The sequence below is a fragment of the Lolium rigidum genome, chromosome 7, assembly GCF_022539505.1.
Source record: "Lolium rigidum isolate FL_2022 chromosome 7, APGP_CSIRO_Lrig_0.1, whole genome shotgun sequence".
NCBI lineage: Eukaryota > Viridiplantae > Streptophyta > Magnoliopsida > Poales > Poaceae > Lolium > Lolium rigidum.
The window spans coordinates 349252964-349277193 of NC_061514.1; the positions used below are offsets into that span (position 1 = coordinate 349252964).

Genomic DNA, 24230 nt, shown 5'->3' on the forward strand with positions numbered 1-24230 from the left:
CTACATTTTTATTCGGCCACATCTTATGTGCTTTTTCTTGGAGCGTCTGTTTGTTTTTTGTTTTTGTTTTGTTTGAATAAAATGGATCCTAGCATTCACTTTATGGGAGAGATACACACTCCGCTGTAGCTTATGGACAAATATGTCCTTGGTTTCTACTCATAGTATTCATGGCGAAGTTTCTCCTTCGTTAAATTGTTATATGGTTGGAATTGGAAAATGATACATGTAGTAATTGCTATAAATGTTTTGGGTAATGTGATACTTGGCAATTGTTGTGCTCATGTTTAAGCTCTTGCATCATATGCTTTGCACCCATTAATGAAGAAATACATAGAGCATGCTAAAATTTGGTTTGCATATTTGGTTTCTCTAAGGTCTAGATAATTTCTAGTTTTGAGTTTGAACAACAAGGAAGACGGTATAGAGTATTATAATGCTTTCAATATGTCTTTTATGTGAGTTTTGCTGTACTAGTTCATCCTTGTGTTTGCCTCAAATAACCTTGCTAGCCTAAACCTTGTATCGAGAGGGAATACTTCTCATGCATCCAAAATACTTGAGCCAACCACTATGCCATTTGTGTCCACCATACCTACCTACTACATGGTATTTTCCCGCCATTCCAAAGTAAATTGCTTGAGTGCTACCTTTAAAATTCCATCATTCACCTTTGCAATATATAGCTCATGGGACAAATAGCTTAAAAACTATTGTGGTATTGAATATGTAATTATGCACTTTATCTCTTATTAAGTTGCTTGTTGTGCGATAACCATGTTTATCTGGGAACGCCATCAACTCATTGTTGAATTTCATGTGAGTTGCTATGCATGTTCGTCTTGTCTCAAGTAAGGGCGATCTACACCGAGTTGAATGGTTTGAGCATGCATATTGTGAGAGAAGAACATTGGGCCGCTTAACTAAAGCCATGTTCCATGGTGGAAGTTTCAGTTTTGGACAAACATCCTCAAATCTCTAATGAGAAAAGAATTAATTGTTGTTGAATGCTTAAAGCATTAAAAGAGGAGTCCATTATCTCGTTGTCTATGTTGTCCCGGTATGGATGTCTAAGTTGAGAATAATCAAAAGCGAGAAATCCAAATGCGAGCTTCTCCTTAGACCTTTGTACAGAGCGGCATAGAGGTACCCTTTGTGATACTTGGTTAAAGCATATGTATTGCGGTGATAATCCAGTAGTCCAAGCTAATTAGGACAAGGTGCGAGCACTATTAGTACACTATGCATGAGGCTTGCAACTTATAAGATATAATTTACATGATGCATATGCTTTATTACTACCGTTGACAAAATTGTTTCATGTTTTCAAAATCAAAGCTCTAGCACAAATATAGCAATCGATGCTTTTCCTCTATGAGGACCATTCTTTTACTTTTATGTTGAGTCAGCTCACCTATTTCTCTCCACCTCAAGAAGCAAACACTTGTGTGAACTGTGCATTGATTCTTACATACTTGCTTATTGCACTTATTATATTACTCTATGTTGACAATATCCATGAGATATACATGTTACAAGTTGAAAGCAACCGCTGAAACTTAATCTTCTTTTGTGTTGCTTCAATACCTTTACTTTGAATTGTTGCTTTATGAGTTAACTCTTATACTTCAATACCTTTACTTTGAATACAACAAGAACTTTTAGACATCACGGATAACCTCCCGCACCCCACCCCTAACCTAACCCTCCCGCACCCCACCCTCCGCCGCCGCCGGCGCGCGCGCCGGGCAAAGTCCTCGGGCGTGGCGGCGGCGGGGGCCCTTCCTCGTCGCTGCGTGGAGAACGGCGGCCGGATCCCACCTCCTCGAGGCATGGCGGAGCAGGCGCGCGCGGGGATGGGCGACGACGGCAGCGGCCTCCTCCCCGTCGGGTGTCCCCCGGCGGACCGGCCGGCGCGGTTGGGATGGGCGGCGCTGCGGTCTCCCTCCTCCCGTCGGCTTCCCGCGCACTCCGGCAGTGGCTAGTGGTGGCGGCGGCCAGGCCCTCGGTTCGCGTCATGCCATCCACCCCCGCCTCTCATCGGTGCGTGGAGGCGATCTCGGGCATCTTCCGCGACACGAGGGCGCCCGGGGCAGCAACCCTGGGTTCGACGGAGGAGGTGGCCTCTTCTTCGCCGGAGAGGGTCGGCCTGCGGTTGGTGGTGGTGGATTTTTGATCTATCACCACCATCTGGCGGTGAGATGGAGGTGCATGGAAGCCGGTGATGGTGCCGCCGGTGGAGGGTTGGGTTGTCTAGCCCGAGATGGTCGCCGACGTGGGGGTCCGACCTGAATAAAGGCGGCGGTCCTAGGGCCTCTTTTGCGTGAAGAGGAGGACCTACCGGAGGCCTGGACTCGTGATCTGGCCGGAGGGTTGAGTTCCGGAAGGCTCCGCCGGCGAATGTAACAGTGCTTTGCCTGGAGTTTGCTAGATCGGAGGTATTCGGTCGTGCGCACCCATGCATTTATTTCGACCGTTTGGTTCTGGAGGGAGCGGGGCGAAGCTCTTTTTCTGCGTTGACATCAAGTGACTATGGATCCATGATGAAAGTCGGAAGAAGAGAATTTCATGAAGGCCGGAGGGGAGGACTAGCTAAGGGAGGTTCAAGTCTCCGCGCTGTTGAGGGGCTTGCTTGGTGTCCGGGCTTCACAGCAGCGGTATGAAAGTGGGGGCGAAAACACATGTGAAGCGCAGAGTCCTACCTTTCAGGGTGAAAACCCAAGGTCTGGTCTTAACTTGTTGTGCCTGGCAGTGACCTTGATGGAGGCATTGTTTTGAGAGTGGGGATTATCTTCAGGGTGAAAACCTAAGATCTTTGATCGGGCGACGATGGTGTTTGAGCACTGTTCCCTTCTTGGAGGCGTCGTTTTTTGGAGATCCTGTAATTCAGGTGTTGTCATGGCGGTGGATGTATTGCTGTTGTTAGGCCCGAGATACTGTAGTGGGACTTTTGTTTCTCAGTTTTCTTTTCCTTTTTTGGCTGTGTGCATCCGTAGTGCCATTAGGGTGGTACGTTGTTGCAGAAGCTGGGTGTAATTGGTATCTCTTGATATTAATATATTCCCTTTATCGAAAAAAAAGTAAGAAAGAAATATGAGTTGAAGACTTTAATCAAACCAGCTAGCGCAAGAATCAGCCAGCGGTAAGGTGTTATACCGGCCCAAAATTTGGTAAAGCTCAGTTGTCAACATTTGATAATTTAGGCTTGTGTGCGTGGTGTTTGGTGCACATGAGCACCAGTGCTTTCGGTTTTTGAAATATTTGAAAACTGTATTTTTATGTTTCAAAAAATCATAAAATTTATTTCATGAATGCATACATATGTCATGAATATTCGTGCGAAGTTTTGGTAGAAAATATGTTGTATTTTAGCTACTAAAAAACAAATTTATGGCTGTGTATAGGGACAATTTTTGTCCGAATTTTTTATATAGTTCATAATACAGCATATTTTCTTCCGAAGAGTACATTCAGAAGATTTATATGTATGTGCAGATTTAAGATCAATCTTTTTGAAACCAGAAATATGTTTTTTAAAAACCGGAAGCAGTGGTGCTCATGTGGCAAAATCACTTTTCGCGTGTTTGATTGTTATAGAAAAATTGCCAAAAATTGGAGGGTAATCGGCTGCCAATTTATTAGGGCTTCCGAAAAGTTTGGCCCCAACCACCTATGGGAAAAGTTGAATGGAGCAGGTGCGCTCTTAATTTTTCCACTTTGCCATTTGTGTATCGTCCAAATTATGTAATATTTTGATTTTATTTTTTGGAAGTCTCTTTAAAATAATAGATAGAATGGAGAAAAAATAGTTCGAAGTTTTTTTGTGCAAATTTAAATTTTAAATTATTTAAAATTTAAAATAAATTCTTGAAATATAATACAGACAATGACATAAAAAATCTAAAATATTTTTCTCACATTCTAATTGTTATGTTTAAGTGATCTGTAAATTTTCGAGTTCAAAGAATATGTGGTATAAGAGATAAAATAATAAAAAGTTGTTTAAGAGGAAAAAAAAACTTACACGAATCTTAATACAATATTGACGGTATAGAATCTGCTCTTAAAATTCTCCCCACCTATGTATCCACCCCCACCCCACCGGCTCAACGCTCCAGGAGAGACATGATGGTATTGCCGCTGCCTCGCACGGCCTGGCTGGTGCTCCTACTTGTTCTCGTGGTGGCTGCACCGGTGCTCTGCGCCACGCAGAGACCCATCTCGCAGTCGCCCTCGCTCGGCGCGTCCACCGCGTCCTCGCTCCTCCACCCCGACAACGACAACGGATCCGATGTGTCCTCCTCTGCGCACTCGCCGGCGCCGTCGTCGGCTCTACACTATGCCGCCACTCCATCCCCCGCCCCTGCCGCCGACAAGGAAGGCAACGCCGACGATTACAACTAAAAGAAGAATAAGAAGGCCCCGGCGGCGATGGATGTGAAGGCCGGCAGTGGCGACGCGGAGGAGCAGCCCAGAAGGCGGCGGACATGGCGGAGAGGTGCGAGAGGATGAGCGGCGGGACGAAGGAGGGCGTGTTCTATTTTTCTTCCTCTTACCGCTACAGGAAACAGGTGTACCACCATGAATGCTGCGTGTTTCCTAGAGGATGGAGGGCAAGAGGTTCATTGTATTGCAGCCAAACTTGGGTTCGTAATTGTCAACATTCTGCAATTTTGGCTAGTGCTTGATTAGAACAGTAGGCAAATATTAGAGCCCAATAAATCGGCTGCCAAATTATTAGGGGTGCCAAACTAATTGGCTCCAAACAAAGCAAGCTCTAAGTTCTTTTAGGTACTGCTAAATTCATTGCGTGAGTTCCGACGGCTTGCATGGCAATCATCGGATCCCTGCCTTAAATCAGGGTATAATTCAGAATTCAGAGGCACATTCCCAACTTGCCTGGAAGACCCAAGGGCATCGGTACTTCTTAGGTGTACTTTCAACCTATCCCTTGATCCAAATATATATACCCTGTCCTGCTACATTTTTCGATAAAGGGCGCTATATTATTACTCATGTTTAAGCAATACACCCGGCCTCTGCATAACAAGAATGCACACAGCCGCTGATAGTTCCAGTTGAAGAAACCAAGCAAAAAGGAAAACACACAAGTACTTTGCTTGATAAAAGCCAAAAACTAGACTGTAGGAGGCAAAATCCTTCGACTATGCAGCCACCCATGTTGGGTAATAAAATCTTTCGCCGTTTTCTCCAAGCGTGTAGACACCTCCGTAAATAGGTCGCGGTCCTCCAAACGCTGAAGCGACGACCATGAACAGAGCAACGCCGTACATCGGTAAATGACCCTTAGCGTCGAGGTTAGCCGCGGCTTTACGCCGCATCGCCTTGGTCATGGAATCCTCATCCGTGGCCGTCGCGCCGTCCGCAACAACTCCATGGCGCGTACTCCGCCTTGTCGGAGTCTGCACGCCGACATTGGAGATAGTGGCGCCTTTAGAGGAGGGTATAGGCGACGCAGGCCGCTCCTCTATGTTATAAAAGCGACAAGCAAATAACGAAGAACGAAACAAAAACACACGCAGGGGACACAAGATTTAACGTGGAAAACCCCTTCCAACACAGAAAGGCAAAAAACCACGGGCGTCAGCCAGCAAAACTTCACTATATCGGGAGGTGTTTACAAACGCCGTGGGTTATCTTATAATCTGATAAACCCTAGCCGGCGGCTTACAAGATGTATATATACGCTTCGGCCCAAGCCTCCGGCGACGGGCCTCGCTCCGCTCGTCAGAAGTTAGCCTCTCTTTAGTATATGAATTTGGATCACAATACAACAAACTCCACCTTGAGACAAATTCCATCTTGTAGCATGAACTTCAACAATCTCCTGAACAACAAAGGAAAAACACTTGCTGGCGCCAACAGCCACTTGGGCTAAACAGTTATACCAACCAAGCTCGAGCAAAGCTCAAACTTGGAAACAGGAACTGGCTTTGTCATCATATCAGCATGATTATCATGAGTACTTATCTTGCATACATTCAGTTTACCTTGAGCAACAATGTCGCGAATATAATTGTACTTGATATCAATGTGCTTTGTCCTCTCATGGAACATTTGATCTTTAGTAAGGTATATTGCACTTTGACTGTCAGAAAACAAGTTAATACAAGAATCATCTCCACAAAGCTCAGCATACAAACCTTTCAACCAAATAGACTCTTTGCCAGCTTCATTAATTGCTATATATTCTGCTTCGGTCGTAGATTGGGCAACAACAGATTGTACGTTGCCTTACAAGTCACATCACATCCACCAACAGCGAACACATAACCTGTGAGGGATCTTCTCTTATTCAAATCGGCAGCAAAATCTGAATCCACATATCCTACGAGTCCCCCACCGGTCTTGCCAAACTTCAAGCAAGCTTTGGATGTGCCACGAAGGTACCTGAAAATCTACTGAACAGCTCTCCAATGTTCTTTACCTGGATCAGCTAGGTATCGACTGACCAAACTCATATCATATGATAAATCAGGACGAGACCAAACCATGGCATACATCAAAGAACCAACAGCACTAGAATATGGAACTCGAGACATGTACTCAATATCTTCATCAGTACTAGGACATTGCAATGCTGATAATTTGAAGTGAGAAGCAATTGGTGTACTAACAAACTTTGCATCATGCATATTAAAACGATGAAGAACTTTCTGAATGTAATTATGCTGACTAAGAAATAACACACTAGATCTTCTGTCTCTTGTAATTTCCATACCTAGTATTTTCTTAGCAGCACCAAGATCCTTCATCTCAAACTCACTACTTAATTGTGACTTTAAAGTAGTGATCTCTTTCTTGCTCTTGGCAGCAATCAACATATCATCAACATATAACGAGCAAGTATATTGGTGATCCATTAACAAACTTGATATAGACACAACTATCATACTTAGATCTCTTAAACTCATGTGCAAGCATAAATGAATCAAACCTTTTGTACCACTGTCTTGGAGACTGTTTCATACCATAAAGGGACAACTTTAACTTGCACACAAGATCCTCCTTACCAGGCACAACAAAACCTTCAGGCTGGTCCATGTATATCTCCTCCTCAAGCTCACCATGCAGAAAAGCAGTCTTTACATCTAGCTGCTCAAACTCAAGATCACGCATAGCCACAATACCAAAGAATGCATGAATGGAACTATGCTTCACAACCGGAGAGAATACATCATTATAATCAATACCTGGAATTTGGCTGAAACCTTTTGCTACTAACCTTGCCTTAAACCTCGGAGGCTCACTAGGAGACAAACCTTCCTTTCTTTTAAATATCCACTTACAGCGGACAGCCTTCTTTTGTTTAGGCAAGGGCACAATATCCCATGTTCCATTCTTGTTAAGCGATTGCATCTCCTCTTGCATAGCAGAAATCCACTTCACGTGGTCAACGGATGCAACGGCCTCAGTATATGTAGAAGGTTCAGTATCATGCTCCACCTGTTCAGCACAACTCAAAGCATGATGAACAAGATTACATTCTTCAATTAAACGAGGACGTGGACCTTTGTTACGCCTCGGTCTATCAACAGCAATGGAACTATTTATTTGCTGCAAAACAGGTGGTGAGTGCTGAACAACAGTGTTATCATTTTCAGCAACATCATTTTCTTTCTCCTCCACGTGCTCCACCTGCACGCTAATCCTCTGTTGTTCATCATCAGAATTATCAGAAAAATCAACAGCATCAGTAACATCTGTAGATGAACTCTTATAAAACATGACAGCCTCATTAAACACTACATCCCTGCTATGCAAAACTTTCTTAGTTTCAGGATTCCATAACTTATATGCCTTAACTCCTGAACCATAACCAAGAAACACACACTTAACAGCCCTGGGCTCTAGCTTTCCATTATCAACATGAGCATAAGCGAGTGCAACCGAAAACTCTCAACTCGTGAATAATCAGCAGGTGAACCAGACCATACCTCAATAGGAGTTTTCTTATCAAGCGGAATGCAAGGTGACCTGTTTATCAAGTAACAAGCGGTGGAGGCTGCTTCAGCCCAGAAACGTCTATGCATACCAGCATTAGACAACATGTAGCGAGCCTTGGAGATGATGGTTCTGTTCATCCTCTCCGCCACACCATTCTTTTGAGGAGTGTATGGGATGGTGTGGTGCCTGACAATGCCTTCATCGCTGCAATAATCATTGAAAATAGTAGAACAAAACTCCATGCCATTGTCAGTACGAAGCAATTTAACTTTCTTTTCTGTTTGCTTCTCTACCATAACTTTCCACTTTCTAAAAGCATCAAACACATCAGATTTATGTTAGAAAGAAAGGCCACACTTTTCTGGAGTAATCATCTATGATAGTAAGCATGTAATTTGCACCACCAAGATAAGTCTTACGGGAAGGTCCCCACACATCAGCATGCACATAATCTAATATCCCTTTGGTGGTATGAACGGAAGCATTGAATTTAACTCTTTTATGCTTACCAAAAATGCAGTGCTCACAGAACTCAAACTTACTCAAATTTCAGCCATCTAGCAGGTCTCCGCGAGAACCTTTTGATACCTTCAGAACTCCGCGAGAACCGGAGTGTTTGTACCCGTCAACATCAAGGGTACTGAGAGAGATCAGATTTCTGGCCATGCCAGGTATGTGTCTCACATATGTCAGAGTGCGTGTCATGCCATCATGCATCTTGATCTGAACGGAGCCAATGCCCACGATCTCACGTGGGTTGTTATCTCCCATACGCACAACATCTCCACTCTGCACAAACTCATAAGAACTGAACGAGTCTTTGTTATAGCAAATATGAAACGAACATGCAGAATCAAGGATCCACTCATCATTACCAGAAACACAACCAGCAAACACAACTAGGCAATCGCCATCAGAATTATCACTGGAAACAACAGCAGCCTTACCATCACCCTCGGATTTGTTTTTCGGTTGGTAAGTACCGTTTCTTTTCTCTTTGTTCTGCAACTTCCAACAATCATCAATATTGTGGCTAGTTTTCTTACAATACTTGCAGAACTTACCATCACGTCCCTTGGACTTTGAGCGACCTCTGTCGGTCTTGCCCTTATCTCTGTTGTAGTTGTTGTAGTTGTTGTTTCTGTTCTCGGTCCTGCCTCGGACCTGCAATGCTTCTGCCTTAGATGACGAACCCTCTATCTGCACCATAGATTTCATCTTTTCCCTCTGTTTGAGGGCCTCATAAACTTCGGCAAGGGTTAGTTCATCACGACTGTATAACAAGGTGTCTCGAAAATTCGCAAAAGAATTAGGCAACGAGACTAACAGTATAAGAGCTAGATCCTCATCATCATATTTTACCTCCATGGATAGCAAATCAGAAACGATCTCTTTAAAGATCGATAGGTGATTCATCATTGACGCACCTTGTTGCAGCTTGTGCGAGAACACCTTCATCCTCACGTGCATCTTACTGGTTAGATCTTTGGACATGCAGATCGACTCCAGTTTCAACCACAGCGCCGCTGCGGATTTCTCAGCCAGCACTTCCTGCAAAATATTGTTGGATAGATGAAGCTGAATTAATGAAAAAGCCTTACGGTCTTTCCTTTTTTCATCGTCGGTCCAGGTCTTGGCATCTTTCTTGCCAAAACCATCAAGAGCTTCATCCAGATCAGAAGATTGGGTAAGTATCGCCCTCATCTTCACTTGCCACAGAGAAAATCTCGTGGTGTAATCCTGCTGCGGTAGATCAAACTTCAAGGAAGACATGTCGCAAAACCCTAGATTGAAACACGGGCTCTGATACCACTTGTTATAAAAGCGACAAGCAAATAACGAAGAACGAAACAAGAACACACGCGGGGACACAAGATTTAACGTGGAAAACCCCTTCCAACACGAAGGGAAAAAACCACGGGCGCCAGCCAGCAAAACTTCACTATATCGGGAGGTGTTTACAAATGCCGTGGGTTATCTTATAATCTGATAAACCCTAGCCGGCGGCGTACAAGATGTATATATAGGCGGTGCCAACGATCCAGCGACGGGCCTCGCTCCGCTCGTCAGAAGTTAGCCTCCCTTTAGTATATGAATTTGGATCACAATACAACACTCTAAAACAGCACCCACCTCCAAAGTCGAGGCCGGGGGAACGCAAGACGAAGTAGGCCGTCCCCCTAGCCCACCACGTGCGGCCGACGAGGAGGCCAACGCGGCAGCGGGCGCAGCGGTCGGCAACGACCGCCCCTGTGCAGCGACCGACGAATCGGCCTGCGCGTGGGGCGAGCGTGCCCTGGTGGGCGTCGACGACCGCTCCTGATCGGCAACGTCCAAGGACGACTCGGCAGAGTCCCGAGCCGGCTGACCGGCGTGCAGCTTGGCGGCGGACGGTGCTGCCACGTCGCCGTACAGCAGCGCGTCGCGCTCCACCGTGAGCTGCTGAGCCTGCTCAAACCGGGTAGCCGGCGCGGCGCAGTGCTGCCCAGCCGGACCCCCTGGCGACGCTGCCGCATCGGACACGGCGTCGGTCGGCGGGTGGAGGGGAGCAGGGGCGTCCAACCCAGCACATGCTACATGCCTACAAGTACTACTGTGCACTGGTATAATCCCAGTAGAATTCTTTTTGCAGCCTCTCTACTGTCACTAGAACGGCTCTTAATCGCCTTTACGTACACGGGGTTCGTATGTCTTCGATAAACACTACAATGTGTATGTAATTTGGTATCCTATAGTTCTACACTATGCTACTGCATAATCTTTTCTTATGTCCTTTATTATTGTGTGCTATCGGTTTTACCATTTTGAACACAAATGCCCCATCTTAGGCCCTTACCGTGAGATGGTTAAAACATCACAGGCTTGCTGAAAATTTAGCAGTGCCTATCCAGTAGAGGGGCGACCCCTCGTCTTATTAAGTTGTCTATTATCGTACATATATACCTGATCATTATGTATAATATACTCTCCCTCTTTACGCTGCTACTGCACGGCTTATTTGGCTATGGCATGTTGAGGTTACTCCTATTTGTTAGTTTTGGTATGTAGTTTTCAACTTTTTATCATGTGTGTTATATTCATGTCCTCTGATTCCATCCATCACTCCATGTTACAAGATATATATACAAAAAAAAAACACTTGATCCACCACTTGATTGCAGAATTAAACGGTATTCAACTTCATGATTATAGTTTTATGTCCCATTTGTTACGATATGTCCAACAATGATGATTTTGTCTTTCCTCAAGATTCATTTCAAAGTCCCCTTGCTCCCTCCTCGAAGATCTTTTTATGAATGCTTTATTTTATGATCCTAATTGGAGGTTTTGCCATGTAGTTTACCACTCTATGTTGGCTTTGAGAACTTTTTTTTGAGATGGGCATTGGAACTAAACACAACATGTCATGTTAGTTCTTTAGAATCAGTTTTTTTTTCATATCGTCCATACTGCTGGATATCATCTCCAAGATTTCTTGTCTATAACCTTTCTATTATTGTATCACTTTTACCTGGACGCTAGTTTACTTTCTTCTATTGATACTTCATGATACCATTTATTTGTTTCAAGAAGAGTGAATTCAATCTGAACTAGATAGGGGGCGCAGCAAAATCCATACATATTTTTGGGTTTGTTGCTCCCATCCTCCTCCTGCTATTAAAAACATAAAGCTACACGGTTGCGTTGGCTGTTACCTTTTGGATATACATAATCATTGTCGAGTTTATCTGTAGATAGTGGAAGGTTCTCTAGGTAACCGAGTAAACCGCATCCGGAATCACAGTTTACGTAATGAGAGTAAAATTTATAGCGCAAACCTTGAATTAGTTTGCATTTCCCCTGAAATCTTCTTACATTCTTGGCATGTTCTGCAATGTTCTTAAACATTTTGTTCTTACTAATCGTTGCTGCTCTAATTATAAATGGTCTGTTCCTATTGTGCTCTTCTATGTTTGTCCTAAAAATATATTGTTGTATCTTCATATGTATGTGGAAAAAGTGAATCCATTTCTCCATACATGAGGTTGATGCTAGGACTTGCGCAAAGGAACTTCGTCACTCATCATGCTTACGACGTGGTGGATTTGGAAGCACAGGAACGTTGCGGTCTTCGACAACGCGCGTCCCTCGGTGGCCTCCTTAGTTAGTGACATCAATGCCGAGACGCGACAATGGGCGGACGCGGGCGCCCGTGGGCTTCACCAACTCCTCCCCTAGATTAGGTCTTTTGGGTTGAGTTGTACGGCGTGGCGTTGGTTCCTCTTCTGGACATTGTACATACATATCTTCTTTATCTATCAATGCATCGGAACGCAAGGTTTTTGCGTTTTTGCGAAAAAAAGGTTGATGCTAGGACTGTAGATCCAGCCACGGGTTTTTTCGCTTATATAAAGGGGGAAAATATGCTCATTTTAGCTATTGCTAAGCTGTAGGGTGTATGTTTTTTTATTTGTAAGATGAGAAGCACATGGCTTAAGTTGTTAATTAAACCTTCTATGTGTATGGTGATGTGCTTATGTCTATTGGAGAGAATGCAACGGTGCCTCCTTAGGATAAAAAAAAACTGGTGAGAAAAGGATTCACTTCTACTTTAGGAACATAATTATTGAGACATATCAGCATATGTATTGTATTTTTATGTTTCTGATTGATTAATATTCGGATGTTTGACTTTTCAATTTTTATCGAAGCTCCGGTCGACAATAAGACAGGAATATCGAGTTCATAATACTTCCAGGTTTTAATGCATATGTGAATAAGACCACCCCTTTGTTATTTTGACATTTCCAAATCTTCAGGGTATACTGTATTCTACATGTTAGAAAGATCAACAACGTTACTAATACATAATTGTGAGATATTTTGTTTGGTTTTGCATATAAATGTCATGCAATAGGTCACAAATAATCTCTGCACCACACTGATGTCCACTCCCACCGGTGAGCTAATTACTTTAGTATCAAAATCCATTCCTAAAGGGGATTTAAATTGTAGGCTCCTTCTATTTGATTCAGTTCAAATGGTTAAATAATGATCTTACTTTAAAATAAATTTGATGCTGAGGTTGATGTGATATATGCCTGAATTTTTCTTTTTCATGTGTTTTTGGTATTTTCTACTAAAAATAACTGCTTGGGCCTATACATGTTAATTTTCGTGCTAATGCCGGTCCAACGGCCAACTATATGCTCCTGAATTTTCAAGTTAAATGTGTTTTTTTACTTATAAATGAACCTCTCAAAGCTATTGTGTTTTATTGCTTACGGTAGTAAGCTAATTACTTGGATATTTAGTTCATATTACTTATAAATGAAAAGAGTTCCCTCCTCTTTTTTTTTTCTTTTTAGGAGATTCAAGTATACTTCTTCTCTATGGTTATTATCGGGAGTGGTGTTTTGGAACATGGGAGCGTATGCTCCCTCTATTTTGAAATGCATCTTACACATATTTTGGATTTTAAAAATTGAAACTAAAAATTCGCACGTAAATCTTCTCGTGCTACACGCTTACAAAGTTGTTTCATAAAAAATCGACTTATCATGTGACGTGTGTAAAAGAGACAAAACTCAGTGCTAAAAATAATGCTTTTCACAAGATAAGTTTTCTCTTTTTTATGTAGACCACAAAAAATATTGGTTTTCGTGAAACTTGACGAACGGACATATATTATGAAGATGTACATGTAAAAAAATTTGTTAAAATTTTTCGATATTTCAAAATATGATTTTTTGGTAGAGGGTACATACGCACCCGGGAGCCGAATTGAATTTCCGGTTATTATCGCCTTATATCGACGTAAACATCACGGCAGACCGTATCCTAATGTATCCTAATGTTGAAAACCAGATTTGCTCCCGCAGTTTGAGAAGCATATCTGTATTCTCGTCCTCTACCGAAAGTCAAGTCAAAAAATGCCACACACTCCATCGACAGGATCGAAGAGATATAGGATGACGCAAACTCCCCTCAGATCGATCGATCATAGGTAGCGCGACGCAGTTGACCGGGGCTGCCGTGGTCATGCGCGTGAGAGAAACGGGCTGACCTGAAACGGGACTGTTCAACCATTTGACAAACGAGCTCCGAAAACAGCAGGCGGCTCATGGTTTTCTGGATTAAATTCTCTGCTGTGCATCGGTGAATCCCGAGTTCGCCCACAGAAATCGATCGTCCAAGACGCCGATCTGCTCTGCTCTCTGAACATTTAGTATGTATCTACGCATCTAGGCGTATATATATCTCCACATACAACGGGCAGACGGTAAGCAGGAAAGAACAAGCAGGAAAGAGAAAAGGCAGCAGTGTCTTCTACAGAGATTAGCTTATCGCAAGACACAAGCTTAGGCGACGACATGGGGCGTTGGTTGAAGCCAGATGTACGTTCAAGATCGATCGATTTTATCTTGTTTGCTGTTGGGAATATTACGGTGCTCTGTCGACTCATGCACAGTTTTGTCTTGCCTGTACTGTACTAGTGAGGATCTTTTCCCCTTCTTGTCTTGGCCTGAAGGCTATGTTAATAACAAAGAATCCCGATGAACGGTGCAGGTTTACCCGCTGATCGCCGCGATGTCGCTAGTGACGGGGATGTGCGTCTTCCAGCTCACCAGGAACGTCTTCCTCAACCCCGACGTCAGGTCCGTGATCCGTCCAAACTGCCCGATCCAACAGCTAGTTATACTGCACTCACTGCAGTGTGCTCCTGCACACACAATGGTTAACCGAAAGTCTGAATGCTATCTTTCGCAGGATCAGCAAGAGCCACCGGCAGAGCGCGGTGTTGGAGAACGCGGAGGAGGGCGAGAGGTACAGCCAGCACGCCTTCCGCCGCTACGTCAGCGCGCACCGACCGGAGGTCTTCCCCGCCATCAACCGCTTCTTCTCCGAGTCCGGCAAGTGATCCACGATGTTATATCTCTGTCGAACCGGGTGCATCCATGGGTGTGTAGTTGTCGGTTGTGAATATATTACGTGTGTGCAGGCGTCACATGCCTGATAAGAGTTAGCTTTGCTGTTTGCGTCTTAATTTGCGATCTATGTATGTGATTACGTCTGTATCTTTCAAGCAGAATCATCAAGTGATATAGTAGATGGTACTTATAACTTCAAATTTCATGAAAGTGATATCGATCTTCTATCAACAGGCAATCATTGGATCGATACTCAGTGCCTTAAATCTGGGTATAATTCACAATTCGGAGGGATATTCCTAAGTTGCTTGGGAGACCCAAGCGCATCGGTAGTTCCTTGGTATATGCCGTCTGTCCCTGTCTGATGTAGAGTCCTGAATTGGTTGAGACATGATTGTGAGATGTGAATGTGGATGAAGTCCATCCCGTGTGTCAAATTTCCGTCCACATAGCCGGTGTGTCGAATTTGCCAAGTCTTATGAGCGACAATTTTTTTTACCACGAATAATCAAGTTGAAACAGATAGCTCCATTTTTGTTAGAAAAAACAAGGATTTCACAAGGCCCAAATATGTGTGTGTGTGCAAATTGTGCAGAACACTGAGATATTCTTCACAAAAGTTACAGGTTTGACCATAAAAAAATGGGAAGCAAAAGATAAAACTATGCCCACACTTTTGATGTGTGGTACCTAATGCTGACCTTGAAAGCCTGAAGCATATTCCAACAGGCCAAGTGGCATGTTCTCCCTAAAATCAGCTTGCCACAGCCAGAGCTTCCTTGCGGTCTCGCAATTCTTCTGTAAACTCAAGAGATAAGGTGGTATGACCGTTGCGCAGGAGAAAGGGATGCAATCATGCAGGAAGTTCCGTAGAAGATCGCCATTGTTGTGCCAAGAAAGCTGAAATACATACAGTTTCTTCATCGAGGATACAAGGTTGTTTCTTAATTGTTCTCCTGCAGAATCATTGATCTTCCCTGACAAACACAAGCTCCCACTGCCTGATATAGCGGTACTGAATCTATTGATATGCTTTTGCAGCAAATATAGAGTTGCAGGGAGCTATGCACAGCTCAGGAAGCACATTTCTGTTACTATGTGTGATGTTTCAAGCTGCAGCAGCTTGTTCAGGCGGGCAATGCGAGGTACGCCTAGTACTCCTCGCCGACCTTGCCAACGATTCTGAAAATTTCTGCTGGTGATTGGGGTCGGTGGTCTGATGTTGGGATGTGCAGCTCGGCGATCGATGTTCGTCGTCAGCCGACTGCGGTAATGAACTGTACTGCTACAACTGCTGGGTCGAGTTTGCGGGCAAAAGGTGTGTCCGGAAGACGGTGTCTGATCCATTGAAGATAGTTGTAAGCGGTGGACTCCTGCTCTCCCATTGCTGTCTTTCCATTAGTGTAACTGTTGAGTATTGCTCCTGTTCCATTCCTTAGGATGCATCATTGCCGTTCAACAAGTATGCATTTCTGACGACGCACAACTCGTTCTCCATCCACGGAGAGCCGTCCCACACCGGAGTCCCACGGATCACACTCTACAACCAAGAGGATTCAGTCACCGATCAGCTGAATGTATCTGGCAGTGCTACAAATTTGCCTATTTCGGTTTCTGAATTCTGATCACTTGCCTGATTCTGACCTGTCAGAGACACCTTTGTTCTGATGCAGAATGGAGTTCGGGCACTAATGCTGGACGTGTACGACTTCCGCGACGAGATCTGGCTGTGCCACTCGAAGGGAGGGAAATGCTTCGACTTCACGGCGTTCGTGAGTGAAACTTTGCTCAACAGCTACTTGCTGCACGCTTTCAGTGGTCTACGACAATGATCGGTGCTCTCCGCTGCAGGAGCCAGCCGTGGACACCATGAGGGAGATCGAGGCGTTCCTGTCGTCCCACCCGTCAGAGATCGTGACGCTAATCCTGGAGGACTACGTCGGCGCCGACCACGGCCTGTCCAAGCTGTTCAACAGCACCGGCCTGACCAAGTACTGGTTCCCCGTGTCGAGCATGCCCCGGCGCGGCGAGGACTGGCCTCGCGTCAGGGACATGATCGAGCGCAACCACCGTCTCCTCGTCTTCACCTCCGACGAGTCCAAGGAGTCGACCGAGGGGATCGCGTACCAGTGGAACTTCATGGTGGAGAACCAGTGTAAGCGCGCGTCAGTCTCCAGCGATGGAAAATTGTCGAGACGAAGATGATAAGTTTCCTGATGATGTTCATGTCTGAATGATGATAGATGGGGATGGCGGCATGAGCTCCCGTTCGTGCCATAGCCGGTCCGAGTCCCTGGCCCTGGGCAACAGGACGCGGTCCTTGGTCCTGGTGAACTACTTTCACACGGTGCCGCTGGGCGTGACGGAGTGCGCGGAGCACTCGCTGGGGCTCGCGGGCGTGCTCAGGGCGTGCCACGCCGCCGCCGGCGACCGCTGGGCAAACTTCCTGGCCGTTGATTACTACAAGGTACTCCTACATAGGTGATACAGTACAGTTGCTGAAAGTAGAAAGGTCCAGATTACTGCCTCCAGATGAACTTTGACGCGCGACCTCGGTCGATCGGTTTCAGAGAAGCGACGGCGGGGGAGTGTTCGAGGCCACCGACATGCTCAACGGGATGCTCATCTGCGGCCGCGACGACGTGCACGCGTGCAGGGTGAGATATCGATCTCCATCGTCTGGTTTTTTCCTCCATTCATTTGAGCGCAAATTATTGTGAGAATCCAAGTGAGCTTTGGGTGTTTGCTGTTGCAGAGACGAACTCTCAAGGACGCGTTGCAGGGCCTGCTTGGCAAGCTCGGGTTGATGCCAGGTCGTCGTGGTGCGAGGAGGACGTGAAAATGTCTGTCAGGGTTCCGTTCGTTTCAGTTTGGTTAATGGTCAGGTGCATTGGTTGTTTGTAGTCCACTCGTGTCTCACGTGCGGCATTGTGTAACTGATTGGGTCGGACTGCCAGAGCACCTGCCGGTGGACGCCGCTCGGTACAGCAACTGTAGGGCTTTTGTTTGAGTGGTCTTCCCCTCTCCAAACAAGGGGTCCTCTGAATTCGACATCTACATGTGAAGAGCGAGAGCAATAGAGTAGCCGATGCACTTGCTAGACTAGTCATTACGCGTCCAAGGTCTTTTGTTCTTCTTCGCATCCGTTATTTTGGCACAAGTTTTTTTTGGTTCTCAAAAAGAAACAACTTGAATCTCGCAAAAAATAAACAGCTTGAAAAGGTTTAGTTGAACGAAATGAATTTCTAGGTTCCGAGATTTCTTACCATCAAGTTGGCAAAAAGCCTCAATTTATTGGTAATTGCTAGAATTATCTATGATCTATTTTAGATTGGAAATCCTTTTTTTGGTTAAACTTTTTTTGTTTACGAGATCTTTTTTGTTGCCTGGAATTCCCCGTTTCTATCTTATGCAAAAGAAGAGAATCGAACCCAAGACAAGGCGAGAACAATAAAAGGATTTCTTCCTTTTCGAAGGAATTGCAGGTCTTCTTAATCCTCTATTCGGCACAAGAAAAAGGCAAAAAAATTATTTTTCTTGTGCCGATTCTTCTTGTATCAAAATAAGAATTTTTTTTTGCTTTCTAATTCGACTAAAGAAATAGTAGGAATCCCCAAAATGGCACATTCCCGAAGAGCTATATACTCTTTTTGCTGATCAAAGATGATCACAATGTCTGGCAATCTCGCCATATATTTGATCCCGCCGAGATATCTTTGCAAGGTCAGCACGAAGTTGCATCTGGACTGATCACGAGCACTTCCCTGATATTGCTACAGACCTTGTAACACAGAACCTGTGCCATGATTATATAAAGGTTTCTTTTTTTTACGAAATTCCACAGCTGTTAATAATCATCAATATAAATATAAATAGTCCTAAAGGTAATAAAAATTACAAATATGTGCTCGGACCAACTAGCGACGACAACATACACTAGCACAAGTAGAAGGCATGCCACGGCCCTGGCCCCACCATCGTTAAAGCCGGGTAAAGATTGTTGACGTGGGCATAACCCTTCGGGTACTCGACATTGCCATACCCAGTGCAAACTATGAAGGTGGACCAGCACGAGGACTCGAGAAGCTGGACCTGCACGCGCCTCAACTTGGACTACAAGGAAAGAAGACTCCAATATGAATCCTACTAGGACTCTTGTAAACCCTAGCTTGGCTGATATATAAAGCCAGGCAGGGGCACCCCTTAGACACGGACAATCAGAAACATAATCATAGAGGCGATACGCCTAGACATCACAACCCACAGATTAGAACTAGACTAGATCCAACAACTCCGCCTATGGCGGCCCCCTGTATACATATATTCATATAGTGGATTGCTAGCAGGACGTAGCGATCCTCCACCGTGGGGACGTGAACCTGGGTACGTCGTGTACCGCCTCGCTCCCGGAACTTCCGTCGTCGCCTTTCTCTAAAACCCAAGCCCCTCATGGTGGGCATTGCCGAGGAACCGCCTCGTCAATTGGCGCCGTCTGTGGGAAAGCGACGACTGGATTTTGTCATCCGGGCGGGATCCGTCGAGTTCATCATCAGCAACATCCAAACTGCATATGGCGAACAGTCTACTTCAACTTCATATATCGGATCAGGCGCTCGTGTATTTCATCACGGCTAGCTTCCTCGTCCAAGACATGGCCGCGGCCTGGTGCCCATCATGGCCGGCCTACACGCAGCGTTCAGTCGCGGAAGAAAAGGAGAGAAACGTTTTGGGCAAACTCAAGTATCAAGTATCGGCAGCGCTCGCGCAACCTGTTCTCTACAAGGCATCCTAAAAGAAAGTAAAAGCAACTAGCTAAGGAAAAAAAGGAGAGTACTACCGTACGTACAGAGAAAGGAGTAAAGAGAAAGAAACAAGAAGAAAGAAAGATCGGCCAAGCACCTGGCGAGGCTCATCAAAAAGAAAAAGGAAGATGGGTTCGTTCTCGAGACGGATCAGAAGCTCTAAGTCGAAGAAAAAAAATCTTGTGAAGTTCCATTGATCAGAGAAAAGAGATCATCAATGCTGCTCACGTAAGGATTAGGCTACAAAAAATAAAATTCGGGAACTCATGTTGATGGCTCGGTCCATATTTTTCGGGTCAAGAGTCTGCCCGTCCAATACAACCATTGACATGAAGCGCAAAACACCTGAGAGTTCAGCCACTTCGTCGAATTTTTCCGGCCAAACGCCACCGTCGTCAACTCGCCATGCAACACAAAAATCAGGTGCTATATTTCTAATTACGTAAAATTTATGTTTGGCCAAATATTTTTGGCTCGTACTATTATTCGTGCATAGTTTTTGCGCCGTAATATGACTGCAGATCGGAACAAACTTCGACTGCTTCACCGCGCATAGTCGGCACGCTCGGGGCTCGCTCGTTGCATCACGGACTTGATATATTCGGGAGCTCGCTCGTCGACTGCCCTGCTCGGTTGACCGCGCCCGCTATCGCGCACTCTTCTTACTCGGGGGCTCGCCTGCCGCGGACCCGACATTACGGACCCAATATATTCGGATGCTCACCCGCAGCGGATCGGCTATGTCAACCGCGTCCTCGTCATCGGCCACGTCAGCTAGGCACCGCGTGGACTCTCTTGGATGGCGGAATTATTTCGGCTGCGCCTGCCGCGTGGACTATCTCTGGCCGCAGAATTATTTCGGCTGCGCCTGCCGCATGGACTATCTCTGGCCGCGGAATTATTTCGAATGCGCCCACCGCATGGACTATCTCGGGTCAATGGCTTCATCATTTATGATTACTCGATGGACTTATCCTCTTCGGCCCTGGATATATCTTCTCTTGATGCACTCTCGGGGACTCCTGGAATATCTTCGAACTATTGCGGTTACTCTCATCGGGAGCGCTGGTTCGTTGGAATTCAAGAAGATTTGAAGACTATTACTCCCATCGGGAACGCCGGTTCGCTGGGCGCTGGTTCGCTGGAATCCACGCCGGAATTCAAGAAGATATGAAGACTCTTTACACCTGAAGTTATCATCTAAAACCCTCTGAAAATACGAGTGCTGCAATGGATGGTAAACAACAGGGACCTTGCTTTTTTTTCTTTGCTATAGATGCCTCAAAGAGTGCCGCAGATAGCAAGGATCATGAAACAGCGGGAACCTTACTTTTTTCCTTTGCTATAGATGCCTCAAAGAGTGCCGCAGATAGCAAGGATCATGAAACACATACGAAAACGACCCACGCTCGATATTTTACATTACGAAGTATCAAAGAGTGACGGAGTCATCGGCAGATCTAGTGTCACCGATCTATTCGGGAGCTGCTGTCAAGACATGCATCGGTTGAAAGCAAAGTTGCACATACAACGGGTTTAGCAAGACCCGCAACACGAGCTGATCACTCAAATAATTTGCTGCCGATAAACTTACAAACAATGGCATCAACGATGCTCAAGGTGCATTAAGAATTGCCCCTTGAAATAAACAACAATGTGTCAACGGCACCTGAAGAAAACTATAAACATCGGGTTGCTAGCTTGACTTGAGTCTACTCACGGTTGCAAGCATCAGTGCCCAGACTCGGGGGCTACTTCCATTGGGAGCGCTGGACGCGCACCCGATAAAATCATCGGCTCCTCTAGGCCATCATCCGAATCATCGGCGCCTCTAGGCCATCATCCGAATCATCGGCTCCTCTGGGCCATCATCCAAATCATCGGCTCCTCTAGGCCATCATCTGAATCATCGCTTCCTCTAGGCCATCATCCGAATCATCGGCTCCTCTGGGCCATCATCCAAATCATCGGTTCCTCTGAGCCATCATCCAAATCATCGGCTCCTCTGAGATATCATCCAAATCGTCAACTCCTCTATCAGTGAAATCATCAGAGTTATCGGCATCATGTTCTCAGAACGCGAGGACTTGTACGGTATTTGACTTAGCATTTTTTACACCCTATACATAACTATTTCATATTTATCTACAGGCTCGGGGGCTACTCCCATCGGGAGCGCTGGTTGCGCACCCGATAAAAAATATGGCAACCTCGCCAACAAAGAAGAATAAAGTTGAAGACATCGACATCAACAATCAAGATCTTCGAGTAGTACAACTTGAGTCTATGTGTGGCTGCAAGCACCTGCCCATAGACTCGGGGGCTACTCCCATCGGGAGCGCTTCGCGCACCCGATCAAAAGCAACTTCGACTCTACATCAAGCACAAGATTCAACAGATGATCAAGTCATTCGGCGAAGACAACTTTAGTCTCTGCCCGAAGCTTCACTTCGGCCAGACACTCGGGGGCTACTGACGTGGGCATAACCCTTCGGGTACTCGACATTGCCATACCCGGTGCAAACTATGAAGGTGGACCAGCACGAGGACTCGAGAAGCTGGACCTGCACGTGCGTCAACTTGGACTACAAGGAAATAAGAGTCCAATATGAATCCTACTAGGACTCTTGTAAACCCTAGCTTGACTGATATATAAAGCCAGGCAGGGGCACCCCTTAGACATAGACAATCAGAAACATAATCATAGAGGCGACACGCCTAGACATCACAACCCACAGATTAGAACTAGACTAGATCCAACAACTCCGCCTATGGCGGCCCCCTGTATACATATGTTCATATAGTGGATTGCTAGCAGGACGTAGCGATCCTCCACCGTGGGGACGTGAACCTGGGTACGTCGTGTACCGCCTCGCTCCCGGAACTTCCGTCGCCGCCTTTCTCTAAAACCCAATCCCCTCATGGTGGGCATTGCCGAAGAACCGCCTCGTCAATTGTCTTAGTAGAGCTTGTTGTAGTAGATAGATCGGTGTTAAAGGAATCTCCACCAGCCCAATGCAAACGAACAAAAAGAGACCGTTTGCGTCCGTGTAGTCAAAATTTGGTCTGCCCCTAGCCTAGCAGCCTGATGCATAGTGATCGGGTTCGCCGTGGCGCACAAATTTGGGCGCAGATGCGTCTCAGCAGACGCTGGCACAGACGCAGCACGTGACCGCTCCCTGCTGCCCCGAGCTGCCTGGCAGCGACCTCGTCCGCTTCGCCTTCTGGGCGCGGCACGAGACTACTAGCATTTTGTCATGTGAAATTAATGGCCGCCCAGCGATGCAGGTTCCACAAGCCTAGCCATGGGTGCGGCCTTAATGCGCGCCACCGCCCCCTCGGCTGGCTCCATCATATAAAATGGGGCGCTTGCGCATCCACCCCTCCACAGAACCCTAGCTACCTTCCCAATTCCCAACCCTAGTGCCGCCATCCACCCTTCTTCCCACGTGGTCCATGGCGGGTCCTAGGGGCCAAGGTCGTCGACGCGGCCGCTGCAGGCGGGGCAGGGGTGGTTGTGCTGCATCTGCACCACCTGCACGCTCGCTGTCGCCTGCCGAGTTGGAGTGCAAGCACGACAAGTACTTGGAGTTTGTCGTCACATCACTGAGGATCCTTTCGGCAGAAAAAGACTACCAGATAAGTTCGCGGAATTTCTCGCCGGCCGGGAGCCGGCCGGCGTGAAACTGCGGGAAGTCAGGTGCGTCTTTTGGCGATGGCCCGTCGAGGTCTTGTTCAATGGACAAGGCAAGATGTACCTCGACACGGGCTTTGAGAAGTTAGCCCGTTCCCACAGCTTGAAGGTCGGTTGCCTGCTGCACTTCCTCGACGAAGACGATGGCGACCTGAGCGTCGGGGTGTTCGACAACATATCCTTCCGCATGCACTACCACGACGACTCCGACAAAGACAACAACAATAACGACGATGACGACGACCAACTATAGGTTCTAGGGTGTTCTTTTTTTTTGCAGCGAAAGTAGCAAGTGCCAATTAAAGCCACAAGTGTAGGTTTCTGAATGTTCTTCCAGTTTATGTGATTGGGTGATCTTTCTTCGCAACGAAGAAGTCGAGGGCGAGCACAACCCACTAGTTAGGTTTCCTCATTTTGCATTATTTCAAATTATGTCCCAAAACATATGTAAAATGTTTCTACCTATCAATAGAAAAGTTTGCAAAGTTAAAATGCATAGGGCCGATGGGACAACCCTCGACGCAAATGATCAGGAGGCTAATTTCGTGTTTGCGGCCCAACCCAAACAAATGCAGACGGTAGTCGGCCAACTGGAGATGCCCTAAGGCCCAAAATGACCAACCCAGTGGAGCAATAACCATTGTCAATAATGACTAAAATAGATCGAAAGTAACTGACATCAAACCACATAATGAACATGAAAACCAACCGGATTCTATGAGATCCGTCGGACACACGATTCCACGTGGCCTCTAACAACGCTAGATGCATTACCGGATTGATGATATGACGAGAGAAACCTTATTTTGACGTCATGCTTTAGCGGTGGCCTCACCATCTCAAAAAGGACACTGG

The 24230-nt window shown here is 45.8% G+C and overlaps 2 protein-coding genes across 2 annotated transcripts; both read left to right on the forward strand.

The window, feature by feature from the left end:
- The first annotated feature begins 14281 nt into the window (after nucleotides 1–14281).
- On the forward strand, nucleotides 14282–14869 carry LOC124674496. The gene is made up of 3 exons (XM_047210540.1): nucleotides 14282–14345; nucleotides 14518–14606; nucleotides 14719–14869. The coding sequence occupies exons 1-3, from the start codon at nucleotides 14322–14324 to the stop codon at nucleotides 14867–14869; spliced, it is 264 nt and encodes an 87-aa protein (XP_047066496.1). The 5' UTR covers nucleotides 14282–14321.
- Nucleotides 14870–15280: 411 nt separating this feature from the next.
- Nucleotides 15281–23628, forward strand: LOC124673604 (PI-PLC X domain-containing protein At5g67130-like). Its single transcript, XM_047209653.1, has 11 exons — nucleotides 15281–15815; nucleotides 15938–16024; nucleotides 16115–16237; nucleotides 16319–16456; nucleotides 16553–16651; nucleotides 16731–17034; nucleotides 17123–17346; nucleotides 17450–17536; nucleotides 17635–17681; nucleotides 17784–17861; nucleotides 23307–23628. The coding sequence occupies exons 2-11, from the start codon at nucleotides 15944–15946 to the stop codon at nucleotides 23626–23628; spliced, it is 1503 nt and encodes a 500-aa protein (XP_047065609.1). The 5' UTR covers nucleotides 15281–15815; nucleotides 15938–15943.
- Nucleotides 23629–24230: the final 602 nt, after the last annotated feature.

What these genes read in the sequence shown, in the direction of transcription:
- LOC124674496 (XM_047210540.1), top strand. Translation starts at nt 14,322, where the DNA reads ATGGGGCGTTGGTTGAAGCCAGAT. An exon ending in GGCGTTGGTTGAAGCCAGAT is followed by an intron (nt 14,346 to 14,517) that starts GTACGTTCAAGA and finishes TGAACGGTGCAG; the next exon opens with GTTTACCCGCTGATCGCCGC. An exon ending in TTCCTCAACCCCGACGTCAG is followed by an intron (nt 14,607 to 14,718) that starts GTCCGTGATCCG and finishes TATCTTTCGCAG; the next exon opens with GATCAGCAAGAGCCACCGGC.
- LOC124673604 (XM_047209653.1), top strand. Translation starts at nt 15,944, where the DNA reads ATGCACAGCTCAGGAAGCACATTTCTGTTACTATGTGTGATGTTTCAA. An exon ending in GCTTCGACTTCACGGCGTTC is followed by an intron (nt 16,652 to 16,730) that starts GTGAGTGAAACT and finishes TCTCCGCTGCAG; the next exon opens with GAGCCAGCCGTGGACACCAT. An exon ending in ACGACGTGCACGCGTGCAGG is followed by an intron (nt 17,537 to 17,634) that starts GTGAGATATCGA and finishes TTGCTGTTGCAG; the next exon opens with AGACGAACTCTCAAGGACGC.